Source organism: Magnolia sinica, chromosome 12, assembly GCF_029962835.1.
Source record: "Magnolia sinica isolate HGM2019 chromosome 12, MsV1, whole genome shotgun sequence".
Lineage (NCBI taxonomy): Eukaryota > Viridiplantae > Streptophyta > Magnoliopsida > Magnoliales > Magnoliaceae > Magnolia > Magnolia sinica.
The window spans coordinates 33,126,257-33,141,761 of record NC_080584.1 but is presented as its reverse complement, the minus strand read 5'-3'; the positions used below and the strand labels follow the sequence as shown (position 1 = coordinate 33,141,761).

General features: G+C 39.8%; 1 protein-coding gene and 1 non-coding gene across 2 annotated transcripts; both read right to left on the bottom strand.

Moving 5' to 3' along the window:
* Positions 1 to 200: 200 nt before the first annotated feature.
* On the bottom strand, positions 201 to 307 carry LOC131222025 (small nucleolar RNA R71). Its single transcript, XR_009159734.1, has one exon. It is a non-coding gene; the product is annotated as a small nucleolar RNA R71 (small nucleolar RNA).
* Positions 308 to 11,958: 11,651 nt separating this feature from the next.
* Positions 11,959 to 12,690, bottom strand: LOC131220011 (uncharacterized). The gene has a single exon (XM_058214986.1). The coding sequence runs from the start codon at positions 12,688 to 12,690 to the stop codon at positions 11,959 to 11,961; it is 732 nt and encodes a 243-aa protein (XP_058070969.1).
* Between the last annotated feature and the right edge of the window lie 2,815 nt (positions 12,691 to 15,505).

Genomic DNA, 15,505 nt, shown 5'->3' with positions numbered 1-15,505 from the left:
TGAAAGAATTCCTAGACATTTGCTCTACCTTTAGGTTCTAAAAATTTTCAAATAATTTGATCCATTTGCGCCGTTTTCCTTTTTCTTTGAAGGATAAGGCGAAAGCATGGTTGAATTCTCTAGAAGTTGGGTCTATCGCTACATGGGACCAACTGTCTAAGAAGTTCTTAAATAAGTTCTTCCCCATTCACAAAACTAATGCTCTCCGCAGAGAAATTACTAATTTCACACAAAAAGAGGGTGAGCACTTTCACGAATGTTGGGAAAGATGGAAGGACTTGTTTCTTAAATGTCCACACCATGGTTTTGAGAAGTGGCAACAAGTTCAATACTTCTATGCCAGTTTGACACCCCAAAATCGTCGCATGGTTGATGCCACCAGTGGAGGGTCATTCATGACCAAAAGTGATGTCGAAGCTTGAAGTTTCTTTAAAACCTTGTGTGAAAACTCCCAGCAATGGGACTATTCAAATAGAGGTGAAAGAAGTCCCCAAGCACAGAAGAAAGGTGGTATATATGAGATAAGAGTCACGCCAGATCTTTATGCCAAGATTGATAGCCTGACAAAAAAAAGTTGATGCTTTAATGTTAAATAATGGACTTTAAAAAACAACTCAAATTGAGTCATGTGTCATATGTTCCAGTCCTGCCCATCCTACACAGTCTTGTCCATCTGGTGCAGCATTTCTGAAATTTCTCTCTGAACAAGTGCATGCTATGAACACTTTTCGAAGAACTGGGAATGATCCTTACTTAGACACTTACAACCCAGGGTGGGCTAGACATCCAAATTTTTCTTGGGCAAAAGGACCACATCAAGGAGGACCATCTGAAAATCCTCCTATGCAACCTTACCCCCAAGTTGGTAGTCAACAACTTCAACAGTTTCCGCAATATCAACAACTTCCTTCACAATCAAGGAAACCATCTCTTGAAGATACACTCAATCTTTTTATGTAGAGTTCTCTTCAATTTCAAAAAGGCACCCAACGAACTTTACAAGCTAACCAGCAAAGCTTACATGCAAATGCATAATCCATTGCCAAGCTGGAAGTATAGTTGGGTCAACTTACTATCACATTGAGTGAGAGAGAGAAGGGTAAGTTCCCTGGCCAACCTGTGGCAAATCCAAAAGGACAGTATAAGATTAGCTCTAATTCAAACCAAGAACAATATCATGAGCAAGCCAAATTAATCATTACCCTTAGGTCCGACAAACAGATCGAAAACAAAGTAGAGATGCCTAGGGAAGAATTAAATTCCAAATCGGAAGACTAAAATGAAGCGGAGAGACATACTAGTGCATCCAAAGTCCAAAAGCACTCTGACTCTCTAGGAACCACTCATGTGCCATCCTATGTGCCTAAAGCACTTTTTTCTCAACGTCTGGCACCAGTTAAGAAAGGAAACAACTTTAATGACATATTGGAGATGTTTAAGCAGGTGCAAATTAACATTCCATTGCTTGATGCTATCAAGCAAGTCCCTGCTTATGCTAAGTTTCTTAAAGATTTATGCTCTCAAAAACGTAAGCTAAATGTTCACAAGAAGGTCTTCCTTACGAAGCAACTCAGCTCCATGATTCAACACAACATCCCTCCTAAATTTAGGGATCCAAGAGCTCCCACCATTTCTTATGTCATAGGAGAGAAGGCATTACTTGATTTAGGGGTGAGCATTAATTTGTTGCCATATTTTGTATATGAGCAACTAGGACTTGGTGAGCTGAAAGCAACATAACACTACAACTAGCTGATAGATCTGTCAAGGTGCCCTGTGGTGTTATTGAGGATGTGCTAATCCAGGTTGATAAATTTTATTTTCCAGTGGATTTCATCGTTCTAGATACTCAACCTGTCCAAAATCCTACTAGTCAAATCCCAGTTATCCTGGGACTTCCATTCTTGGCCACATCCAATGCTATCATAAATTGTAGGAATGGAGTTATAAAGTTGTCTTTTGGTAACATGAAGATTAAACTCAATGTTTTCAATGTTGGACAACAACCGTCAGACTCGGATGATATATTTGAAGTGAACATGATTGAGAGTCTAGTGCATGACTCTTTCCTTAAATCTTCCGAAGACGCTCTTGAGACTTGTTTAGCACATTTTGGCATAGATTTTGACATAGAAAGTTCCATTCAAGAAGTCAATGCATTGCTTGACTCTAATCCTATAATGGATACTACAAAATGGAAAGCTAAAGTGGAACTTCTTCCACCATCTGAGTCTAAACTAGTCCCGTCTATTGAGAAACCACCCGAACTTGACCTTAAACAATTACCTGAAACTCTCAAGTATGCATTTTTAGGTCCTTCTGAGACCCTGCTTGTCATCATAGCTTCTAACCTTGATAAGGAATAGGAAGGTAAATTGCTTAATGTTCTTAGAGAACATAAGGCAGCTATTGGGTGGACAATAGCAGACATAAAGGGAATAAGCCCCACTGTGTGTATGCATCATATTCATCTTGAAGAAAATGCAAAAACATCGCGTGAAATGCAAAGGAGGCTTAACCGTAACATGAAAGAGGTCGTTCGGGTGGAGGTGCTTAAATTGTTAGATGTTGGTATCATTTACCCCATTTCAGATAGCACGTGGGTTAGACAGCCCAGTTGAAGTTGTTCCCAAAAAGTCTGGGATTACGATGAACAAAAATGACAATAATGAATTAGTGCCAACCCGCATGACCACGGGCTAGCGAGTTTGTATTGATTACCGTAAATTGAACCTAGTCACAAGGAAGGATCACTTTCCTCTTCCTTTCATAGATCAGATGCTTGAGAAATTGGCAAGGCATAACTACTATTGTTTCCTGGATGGTTATTCCGGGTATAACCAGATTCCCATTGCTCCCGAAGATCAAGAGAAAACCACATTTACATGTCCTTTTGGTACATATGCCTATCGGTGTATGTCATTTGAGTTGTGTAATGCGCCTGCTACTTTTTAACGATGCATAATGAGTATTTTTTCAAACATGGTTGAGCGTTTTCTCGAGGTTTTCATGGATGATTTTTCAATTTCTGGCTCTTCATTTGATGAATGTTTATACCATCTATCTCTTGTCTTGGAAAGATGTAAAAAAAACGAACCTGGTATTAAATTGGGAAAAGTGCCATTTTATGGTTCAAAAAGGGATTGTACTCGGGCATGTTATTTCAAGTAAAGGCATTGTAGTTGATAAAGCCAAGATTGATTTAATTTATAGTCTTCCTCCACCCAGAACGGTGAAGGAGATTAGATCTTTCTTAGGGCATGCAGGATTCTACATGAGATTCATTAAGGATTTTAGCAAAATTTCTCGACCCTTATGCAATTTACTAGCTAAAGATGTTCCATTTGTCCTTAATGATGATTATCGAAAAGCTTTTAATAAGTTAAAGCATTTATTAACCTCTACTCCAATCATCCAACCACCTAATTGGAGTTTACCTTTTGAGCTTATGTATGATGCTTCTAATTATGCTGTTGGAGCCATCTTAGGACAAAGATTGAACAAAATGCCTCATGTCATTTATTATGTTAGTAGGACTCTAAATGATGCTCAACTTAACTACTCTACCACTGAAAAAGAATTGTTGGCAGTGGTATTTGCTCTAGACAAATTCAAGTCGTATCTCATAGGATCAAAGGTTATAGTATTCTCAGATCATGCAGCATTGAAATATCTTCTTTCTAAAAAAGATATTAAACCTTGATTGATTCATTGGGTTCTCTTGTTACAAGAATTCGACATTGAAACTCGAGATAAAAAGGGTTCCAAAAATGTGGTAGCCGACCACTTGTCTAGACTAGTCTTAGAGTCCACAATGGATCCTTTGCCGATGAACGAGTCTTTCCCTGATGAACAACTTTTAGTTGTCTCTCAATTACCTTGGTATGCGGATATTGTAAATTATCTTGTTACGAGTCAATTTCCTTCTCATTGGACTAAACAGGATAAATCCAAATTTCTTGCTGAGGTTAAACATTTCTTTTGGGATGACCCATACTTATTCAAACTTTGTCCTGACCAGGTTATTAGGAGATGTGTGCCTGAGAGTGGGTTTCATAGTATAATCTCCTTTTGTCATGACTATGCATGTGGTGGTCATTTTGGTTCAAAGAAAACAGCTACAAAAGTTTTACAAAGTGGATTTTATTGGCCTACACTTTTTCGAGACACTCATGCCGTTTGTTCCACATGTGATAGATGCCAACGTACAGGTAATATTTTCCGCAGGAACATGATGCCACTTACCACTATTCTCATTATTGAGATATTTGATGTTTGAGGTATTGACTTCATGGGTCCATTTCCCTCGTCATTCGGTTATATGTATATCCTTGTGGCTGTCGATTATGTCTCTAAGTAGATTGAAGTAGTGCCATGTAAAACTAATGATCACGAAGTTGTGGTCCGTTTCTTGAAAGAAAATATCTTTTCCCGTTTTGGTACTCCTCGAGCAATTATAAGTGATGGGGGTACTCATTTTTGCAATAAACTGTTTGAATCTTTAATGAAAAAATATTTCATCACCTATAAAGTTGCAACGCCATACTATCCACAAACAAGTGGTCAAGTAGAGGTTTCAAATCGGGAGATTAAACAAATTTTAGAGAAAACAGTTCGCCCTGATCGTAAGGATTGGTTGCAACGTTTGAATGATGCTCTTTGGGCGTATTGTACAGCTTTCAAAACCCCGATTAGAATGTCTCCCTATAGGCTTGTCTTTGGGAAAGCATGTCACTTACCTGTGGAATTAGAACATCATACTTATTGGGCCATCAAAACCTTTAATTTTGACTTAAACAAGGCTGGATCGCACCGTAAACTGCAACTCAATGAGTTAGAAGAAATTCTAAATGAGGCATATGAGAATGCAAAAATTTATAAAGAACGGACAAATTTTTTTCATGACAAATCAATTCTTCGCAAGACATCTGAACTGAACCAGAAAGTATTATTGTATAATTCCAGGTTACGCCTCTTTCCTGGAAAACTACGTTCAAGATGGTATGGTCCTTATCAGGTAGTCAAAGTATTTTCTCATAAAGCAGTTGAGATTCAAAATCTAAAGGACGGGAATATTTTCAAAGTAAATGGTTAACGGCTGAAACCATATTTAGAAGATTTGGTTAATAAAGATGTTGAGGAAATTTATTTAGAGGACCCAAGTTATCAAGATTGATTGATTCATGGTTCATGGTTGCTTGCATTGCTTGTCTGGCTGAAGACGTTAAACTTAGCGCTCCTAGGAGGCAACCCAACCTTTCATTTCATTTCTTTTTCCTGGTTAGATAGTTCAATCATTTTGTTTAGATTGTACAATAATTCAAGTTTGGGGGTGCTTTGCATATCCTATCTTTTATCCTTTTACTTGATTATTGCATGCTTTTACAATGCTTTATTGCTTACTTCTCTTTTGGGAGTATCCTTATAGGAGCAATTCACCGAGGTAATACTTTATCCAATCTTTTGCTTATCGTCCTTTCTTTTTATAAACATTGCTTGTGCCTATTGATTTTTCACTTGAAACATTGAGGACAATGTTTGTTTTAAGTTTGGGGGTATGGTTTTCAAAATTTTGGTGACTTTGAAATAAATCTTCGATAAAAAAAAAATTGTTTTGATGATTGAGTAGTAAACTTCCCAATACAATGATAAGATGAAATTTGCTAGAATGATGCACGATGTGCAAATAAGCTAATATTCAATGTATGGTGTGAAGGAAATGCATGAAACAAAATTTTGGACTTTTAGCTTATCTATTGAAAAGATCAACATAAATGGTATATACTATCCTTTTTCTAGATTGATCTTATGAATTTTTATGCTTGACAAAAACAAAAATAAATGCACATAGCCATATGAATGTGATTTAGAATGGATGAAAATACTTAAATCAATGAACCGGAAGAATACTAGTGGTGACTAATAACCTTAGTGAGCGTTGAACCATTCTATATTTTCTGAGAGTTATAAGTAAATTCAATGTTTTCTTGAATCCAACATTAATTTTGTTGTGATCTCATTATTCTTTGTTTTGGTCAAAATTCTAAGAATGACATTTTGAAATTGGATTATTACACCTGAATTTTTTCTAGATCTATTTGAGACATGAGATTAACCATGTGAAATCTAGGAAATGAGAGAGGCCATTTTTGGAAAGTTTGAGCCTTTTAACAATGTCCTTTTACTAAATGATATCTCTGTAGCAATCTTTTTGAGCCTTTATAACCTTTCTTTGTTAACCACATCAAAATTTACCATGCTTTTCATAGTAAAATGCAAAGAATGATTATGTTGAGTGGCAAAGAAAATATGTTGAAAAGGTGAATTGAAGAGAGAAAAAGAGAGAACGATATTGAAAAAAAAAAAAGAAAAGAAAAAAAAAACAAGAAAAAGAGAAGAATATTGGTAGTCGGGAATGGTAATCATAACAATTTCTGCATCAAAGCATGGGTTTATAAATATTTTGATTCTTAACTTACCTTTCTTTAACAATCCTTTCCTAAATCTCGTTACAACCTATATAGAAGTCCTGCTTGATCTTAAGATGTAGTGTGGTTATAATGTGGAGAATAGTGAAGAAGAGACTATGGTGTGTCATTCAACATTCTTAAGTATTTGATATTCCTTTCATGAGATCAGAATTTTAATTTTTTTTATACTATCGTCTTTTGAATGCCGTATGTGAGATACTTGCTTCATTTATTCCACTCACATATAAATGAGAGACAATTTAGCCAACATCTGAGTGACTTTATTGTGAGTGAATATCCTTGGTGAGATTTGAAGTCAAAGCACATTTTTGGATGGGGAATTGAGTTATGCATATTTCAAACATTGTAAGTTATGTTGATATTGGCTATACACACACAACACTTTGAGCATGAACATGAGTAGGATGTTTCTACCAATTGGATAATACATAAGATTTTTTTTGCTGACAATTTTTCTAAGATAGTTGAAAATGAAAAGAGTGGTTGAATGTAATTTCCATAGCACTATGCATATTGTTGGTAATGAAGTCTCATGGCCTTGAAAGATGGGAGGTTAATGATTCAATTCTCATTTTCAATTTTTGGTTCAATGTTTGTGGGTAACATTGCTACAAACCCTCACAAGACTACAACTCATCCACTAGGGGCAACCTAGGAGTTTAAAGGCTTGTTGCATACGCTAAATGCAATCGAGAGTACCTGCAAAAATGGTGTAGGTAGGATTTTATTTTTGTTATTTTTGTTTTGCTGGAGGACTAGCAAAATGTAAGTTTAGGGGTATTTGATATACATGAAATATTGACAGTTATACTCCTAAAATTTGCCTTTCAGTATCTTATTTTAGCCTAATTCCATCTGATTTTGTGATTGTGATGATACTTAACAGATAATGGAAGATGATGTGAAAAACGGAACAAATACGGAAGAATGTACCTCTCCTAGATTTATGGTCCAGATGAGCCGTGAAGTTGTCCAACCCTCAGGAAATCATTCGAGGCAGGTCATGGAATTTTATTAGGTGAAGAAAATGAATGGAGATATTAGATTGCAATTATTTGGAAATCCAGGGGGCCACATGTATGTTGAATATGAAATTTTGGGATGATACTGTGACTGTACGGTTAAAATAGTATCAGGAGTATGCCAGATGGTCCAGATTGAATGACAACAATGTGTGTGGGCCAAAGTACAGCGAGAGAGCATAAATGCTATGTACACCAACATTAAAATATCGACTTTTTCTTGGAGCGAAATCTTGATCTGATTTTTTTACCAGTGTGAAGAGTCCGTCGAAAAATGCTAAGGTGTCAAGTTTCACTTCAATCTGATGACCGGGAAGGAAGTTACAAGAGAAGAATGAAAAGTAGCAATTTTTGTTAAAAAAAAAAAAAGAATAACAATATGATGAGCTCTTCACGTATGCTTATGTCATCCTAATTCCTTGAAAATTTGGATTGAAATTAGGGATCCAATTTGGCCCATTTGATCCGTTCACCTTAAAGAGCACATGAAATTAGGGCCTGGGTGCAAATTTGGTTGGAATACGAGATGCCAATATGCCAGACGATCAGGATCTAATCAACGGACGTTTGAGTGATTTTTTTAGAGTTATGGTCATCCATTGCTCGTGCCAACGGTCCATTTAGGCAAATAACATGCCTGAAATACAACAGACGGTTCAGATTTCCAATCACTGCTATATATTTTAAAATAAAAGAAAATATATATATACAAAAGGAAAGAAAAGGGCACGTCATGTGTGTTGGCTGCTGGAAAGAAAAAATAAAGAAAGAAAGAGGTGACTGCCTCTATTCGGTCCTATGTAAAAGGGAAAAAAAAAAAAAAGAAACAGGAGAGAGGAGTTGTTGTTTTGGGTTTTCAAATTGATTGATTTATTTCTTTCTCTATTATGATTAAATCAAAACTCCATACCTCTCTAATTTATGTGCTTACCCAAAGTCTAAAAGTGGATGTTGTTTGGAATATTATCCTAGGTATGCTTGTGTCTGACCATGAACAGGTTTTCCTACAGAGAAAGAAATAGGAATTTACATCTATTCATGCCTAAACGTGGATGCAAAGATGTGATCCTTGAGATTTTTTTCCAATTTCATTTTCCATAATTCATAATCAAGATATTAGATGGTGGATGTGGATTTAAGTGGTTTGGTTGATTCTTAATGTCTGTATATACATGACAATTGATATGCATGCATTAGGGACAATTGATGTTAATTAAGGAAAAAATCACTTGTGCTTCAAGGGAATTATACATCCTGTGTGCCTGAATAAGGACACATGTTGTGCTTTATTTATTAAATTTATATCAATCTGAATTACGGTGAATCAACAAGTAAAACAAGAGTTAGGATAATTAGGGATGGATTCAAAAGTCCTAGTGTTCTCCTTGAGTGAATTTTCCTTCTTATTCTCAGTTATTTTTCACTGATTTTTGTTATTTTACTTAATAACTAGCTAAACTATTTGTTGGATTAGTTAAGAAGAATCATAAAATTCAAATTACGACAACCAGTCCTCGTGGGAATGATCTCATAATATGTACTATGTCTACACCTGATTCGTATACTTGCGAGTTTAAAATCAATTTAAATCAGGTTGGTTTAAATAAAACATCAAGTTTCTACCAACCTCTCAAATGTGGCATGGGGAGGGGTATTTATAGGCATCCTAGTCCCCTCCCTTCTTAAATTGTGGTGATCACCACCACCTCTTCCTTCACACAATATCCAATCCCCTCTCTTAAACAATGGTGTCCACCAAGCTCCCCTCTAAATGGTGGTGTACAACCACTTCTTCCTCTATACAAGACAATACCCATCCACTCATTTTTTACCAAAATACCCTCGGATACTGATTTTTACCAAAATACAAAAAATACCCCCGGATACCGATTTTACCAAAATACCCAAAATACCCCCGGATACCGACTTTTACCAAAATATCAAAAATACCCCCGGATACCGATTTTTACCAAAATACCTAAAATACCCCCGGATACCGATTTTTACCAAAATACCCTAAATACCTCCGGATACCGATTTTTACCAAAATACCCTAAATACCTTTGGATACCGATTTTTACCAAAATACCCCCGGATACCGATTTTTACTAGAATACGGAGTGAGTGACCCTGGGAAAGCTCTGCACCATGAAATTCTCTGACCACTACAATGGAATATTTTTGTGCCTCAACAGCTGAAACCAGCCATAGCATGTTCATTTTCAGCTACCTTCCAGGTGGAGCAACAGCTTGTTTTACTGCTGATTTTGAGGCTGAAAGTCGACCACTGTATTGGCATTTTTCCAGCCATTTCTCAGGCTAAGAAGCATGTCAGTCAGCTGCTAGCTGTAACCATCCAGTAAGGCTGAAAATCATCAATCCTTCTAGCTGATTGCAAGGCTGAAAATCGGCACTTGCATGGACCGTTTTTCAGCCTGCAGCAAGGGCCAACAAGGCCTGATTTTTGGCAGTTTACAAGGCTTGTTTCTCAGCTCTTTCTTGGGCTGAGAATCAACATTTCCTGCCACCTGACCTCTCAGCCTAAAAACGTGGCTATCTTAAAGGAAAAAAATGCAGAGAATGGAAGAAAAGGACCTGCTGGAGTCCTTGGGCTGATCGTCCACTTCCCACACTCCCACTTTTCTCTCTCTTTTCTCTCTTCCTTTCCTTTCTTTCTCCCTCCTTTTCCTCTCTTTCTGGGAGAGCTGGGCCTCCCTTTTATAGGCTAGGAAAGGTGCATCCAACGACTGAGAGAAGCTCTCCATACACACGGTTGGGATCGGATGCTAGCCGCTCGTGGGGCCCATCCATGTTTGGGGATGCATTGGTGGTATCCAGGGCTACTTAGAAGTACAATTTCTAGGCCTGATGGGGCCCATCTTGAGTTTGTGGTTGGGTGGGTTTTTGAGAAATGACCCACCCAACAATGGTGGATTTTTATCTAAGGGTTCTCAGGGCATTCCAAACCGTTTGATTGGTCTGGATAAGTCCCATAAGCGGTGTGGGGTCCACTTTTTAGACCTCGGGCGAGATCGGGCTCTATCTCATGAGATCTCTTTGCTATTTCTTCTTTTTCTCATGAGATAAGAGAGTCTCCATCTCATCTCGTACCTTCCACTTGGGAGGGCTGAGATGATGAAGCCACGTGGCCCATTGGATGGTCACAAGTGTGACAGCCTCCACTATCCAAAAGAAGGAAATCTTCTTTTCTTCTTTCTTAGTTGTCCAGCCATTTTTGGGCTGTGAGAGGACTCCTCTCAACTGGCAAAAGGGGAGGGCCATAATCCTTTGGTCAATAGGGTGTTGGCTTGCCAACAAGCCACCTAATGGCCCCTCACATTGAGCCTTAGCCCCACATGAAGGGATTGGACGGTTGGGGCTGATCTTCACCGTTTCAATGCATGGGTCTAAGACCTTATACCGTTTTGCTTAGTGGGCCACCATGAGTGGAATGGACGGTTTGGATTATCTGGAAAGTGGCCAGGGTGGCCCACTTTTGAGTTGAAGATTTTCAGATTCAAATTCAAAAATGGCGGGGAGAGCTCTCCTTGCTTTTGTGTGAAAGCTCGGTCAAAGGTCCTTTGGCCGACGAGTGTAGTCTAGTGCACTTCATGTATTATGTTGGTAAAGTGCACACGCACCACTTGCAGCCTTACATGCGATGGTGATGACCCATCCACTCCGTTCAACCACTACATGGGTCCCATCTGGGCATCTCGGGCCATTCTGGGCCGTTGATGTGGTCTAGGTGGGTCATTACACTCCTTTTGGGGCCCTATTTGGCCCATATGCCACGATCCGACGATCAGATGGGCCAGACATTTGTTTTCAATGGCTAAATATGCTTTTATAGCACGGTGGTACTTCGTTGGCTACCCACTGACCTTCATGGGTTGAATTTTCAGAATATTGTCATCAATAATTGACTCAAAAGCTGATTGAACTTAAATCCTTTGTTCATACCTCACTGGCTGGTGTGAAGTGCAGCCCGAGTTCTTAAGGCCCATGGACGGTTTCAATGTTGACGGAGGGTCCCTATCCTGCATAGATTTTATCACTTAATCAGTTGTTCTCGTTTCTCATTAACATTGTTTTGAGAAATAACACCCATGTACTTTAGGTACAGGGTGTTATAGATACCTCGGGCATCCTCTTCAGTGAAGACTATGCTGTATTTTTCCATCTTTTGCTCTTTCGAAGGTCGACCGAGGAACAAAACTTCTTCCTCATGACGACTAATACTCCTAGCATGCGCTTTCTGAGCATTATTCGAGTCATCTCCTCCTCCATGGCCTCCAAAGATAGTGTGGATTTCCCAGTTGGCTGATTGTTAATCGGTTGTTCCTCAGCGGCCTTGATCCAATCTCCTCTGTTGTCAACGTAGTCCCCGAGATGACCATTGTGAATAAGTGCCTCAATTTCTTGCTTGAGGTCGAAGCAGTCGCTCATATTATGCCCATGATCTTGATGGAAGAGACAGTATTTTTTTTTTTGCTTCTTTTGTCGGGGTTAGACTTCAACTTATCCGGCCAACGAAGAGGATGCTTGTCCTTGATCTCCATTAGGACTTGTTCCGGCATCTTGGTTAGAGGACTGTAAGTCTTGAACTTATGGTTGGGCCGTTTGTTCGATTTTCGGTTGTCTCGAGATCGTTCATCCTTTCTCTTCTTATTGATTGAACTGGGTTTGGCCTTCATTTGCTCTTTAGCTGGAGGATTTTTTCTTTGGGCGGCGTCCCGCAATATCCGGGATTCCTCAACGTTAGTATACTTCTGCGATCTGTTCAAAAATTCGGCCAGAGTGGCAGGAGGGTTCTTATCCAGAGAGAAGAGGAAAGGCTTATCTCTCAGCCCGCTCATGATGGTGTTCAGGGCGGTTTCTTCTGAATATTTTCGAACTTGTAGTGCTTCTAGGTTGAAGTGCTTGATGTAGTCCTTCAAGAGTTCGCCTTCTTTCTGGATTATGTCAAGAAGATGAGCAAGTGCTTTGAGTCTCTTCTTTCCTCCGATGAAGTTCATGACAAAAGCTTGGCTGAGCTCCAAGAATGAGCTAATGGACCTCGGTTTTAACTGTTTAAACCATAGTCGAGTAGCGTCGGCCAGAGTCAAAGAGAATGCTCGGCACATGACCGCATCAGAAGCGTCATGGAGTTCCATGTAGATCTGAAAGGATTCCATGTGTTCTGAGGGGCGTGATCTGAGGCAGTCTAAACCTATCCGACAGTCGTGCTTGCAGAATCTCAGTAGTGAATGGGGACTTAATTTCCTCCATTATGATCATCACAACATTAGCTCGGTAAGTCTGTTGCATGTTGCTAAACTGGTCTCATGGGCTTTTCAGTTCGGCTTTCCATGGCTCCCCATCGGTAGCTTCGACCGGGGCTTTACCGCGCCTCTCCCGATCTAACTCGTGTCGTAGGTTAGAGGCGGGTAAAGGGGTAGTTCCAGAAACGTGAGACGGGATAGGCATGACCGAACTGCGCTGCTGGCTCGGCTGGGGCACAATATGCATGCTGGAAGGTCAAGAAAGACCATGGCTAGGTTGCCCGTCCTCTTAGTCGACTCTCAGTGCATGTTGGGGTTGCATCTGTTCCAGCATCCGTTTTACATAGCTCATGTCTGCCCTCATATCTCCGAATTCTCTTTCGAGATTGTTCAAGCGGTCGTTCCTTGTACGTGTCTGCTAACCACGTCTGCCTGAGCCAGAGGAGGAGCCCTAATGGCTCTCCCGTGGCTCGGGTTGCCTTGGTTGTACTAGCGATTCTGGGACACGACTAGTCGTAAGTAGGGTTGCAATCAGAATCGCCACTAGAGGGGATTGAGCTTTCTTCTTTACCATGGTCATTATAGATGTTTACTGGTAGAGTTGAGAATGGCTTACAATGTTGTTCCCACAGACAGCACCAAACTGTTGATGCAATTTTCCAACAGACCCTCCGCAGTTGAACCTCTTGCACCTGCACACATGTTAAGAAACAAAGGTGACCCTGGCTAGTGCAGGGGACTCTCCGATGCCTAAGTCAGGAACGAGGTCTTTTTTGTAGGCTAGGATCTCCAGAAAAGAGACACTAGTCAAATGTTAGGGTTAGAATGTGCATACCTTTGATGGTTAGGGATACCTCTCTCTATATATAGAGAAAAGAGTCCAATCAGATAAGGACTCGTCCCGATATCTTGGAGATCCATCCGGATCCGGGATCTTTACGAGATTGGCGGATTCTGACGTTATCGGTATATGATCTTATCCCTCGAAGATTTTAGGAGATCTTTGAGATTATAGGAGATTCCTTGAATCTATAGCCCGGATTTAGGCCGGCTCCCATAGGCGGGTGATGGCTCGGGAATGAGTGACTCCGTCCTTCTTAACAGTTCAACATTCACCATCTTCTACCAATGGTGATAGATCAGCATTCACCATCTTCGACTAATAATCGGGTCGGAGGATCCGTGTTTACCTTTAGCTAGGCGCTAATGGTCCTTGACCTTGTCCTGGGACGTCGCTTGACCTGTGACCGGACGTTGTCGATCTATGGTCGTCCAATGGATGAGTTACGACCGATCTATGGTCGAACAATAACTGATCTGGAGTAGATCTAAGGTCGACCTATATCCGACCAATAGTCGATCTATGATCGATCTGTAATTGACCCATTAGGTCAGAACATGGTCTATCCAAATGGGCTCTTTATCGTGTTCTTTGAGTGTCCTTACCATTGCCTCGACCTCCTTAAAGGTCGACCTATTTCTAGACGTAGATGCCTTATCAGGCTTGGGTTTCGCCAAGCCCACCCTGGCTAAGTAGAGTTGGTCCGTTCCATAATCTGACCTATGAACTTGTTAATTTTCCCCCAACAATAGACATATTCTGTATATCAATGGGACCCACAATTTAGACATCAACGCAACATGCCAGAAGAATGAGTCGCCACCAATTTTAGAATGTTGTTGGACTTACATAGCAGCCGAGCTCATTAATTAAATATGTAAGTGAGATGTATGAAACGTGGACGTAATCAACGGACGCGCATTTATGCGAAAGCCTTTGCAAGAGTTCCTGTGCTGGAAACTTAGGTGCGCCCACCGTGATGTTTGTCAGGAATCCACTCCATCCATCCGTTTTATGAGCTCATTTTAGGAGATTAGACCAAAATTGAAAAGGATTTAAGACTAAGTGTGGAAATTCCTACTGTTGAAGCCTCCCTCAGTTCCACGATGATGTTTGACGGTGATGTTTAAATGCCATCCATACCGTTAATAACGTCTTTCCTACTGGGATGAACCAATATATATATATATATATATATATATTAGCACGATTCAAAACTTCTGTAGCCCCTGAATATTTCAACTGTGGACATTCAATTATGACGTTTTCTGCCCACTTCATTTTCGGCCTCATATCTTAAAATGAACTCCCAAAACAGATAAACGGGAGGATTTTTCACAAACATCACAGTGAGCCCCACCTGCGTTCCCAGTGCAGTAACTTCCTGAAAAAAGGCTTTCGCAGGAAATCCGCGTCCGTAATCAACCGCGTGCTTGGTCGGACGATCGCACATTTAACATGCGAAAGCTCAACTCATATGTATGAGACACGTGTTAAACATGGGACCACATGATGAGCACCTGTAATATCTTTTAGGTGTGTTGATTCACACGTACGAGAGGCTACATATGATAAACTTGCTCGTATTTTCTGAGGCCTTGTTTGGCTTATAGAATAAAAAATATTATAAAAATCAAGATTTGAATAATGCCAAAGGGAGGTTGATCTAGAACATTCGGCATTTTTGGTGAATTCTAGCCTACCATACCACCGTTGGAGATAGTGAGTGATTGCGATTGTACAGGATCTATCTCTTGATTTAGCCGCCTCGATAGAGGAATATTGACACATTACGGGATCTTTTGTGGACACGGATGCTCCACGAATGAACATCTATGAGAAAAAGAATCGAAAAGCGAGGGAGTTCAAATATGACTGGAGTCTTTT

Excerpts from the sequence above, each read along its gene's own strand:
- LOC131220011 (XM_058214986.1), bottom strand. The coding sequence starts at position 12,690 with ATGGAATCCTTTCAGATCTACATGGAACTCCATGACGCTTCTGATGCG.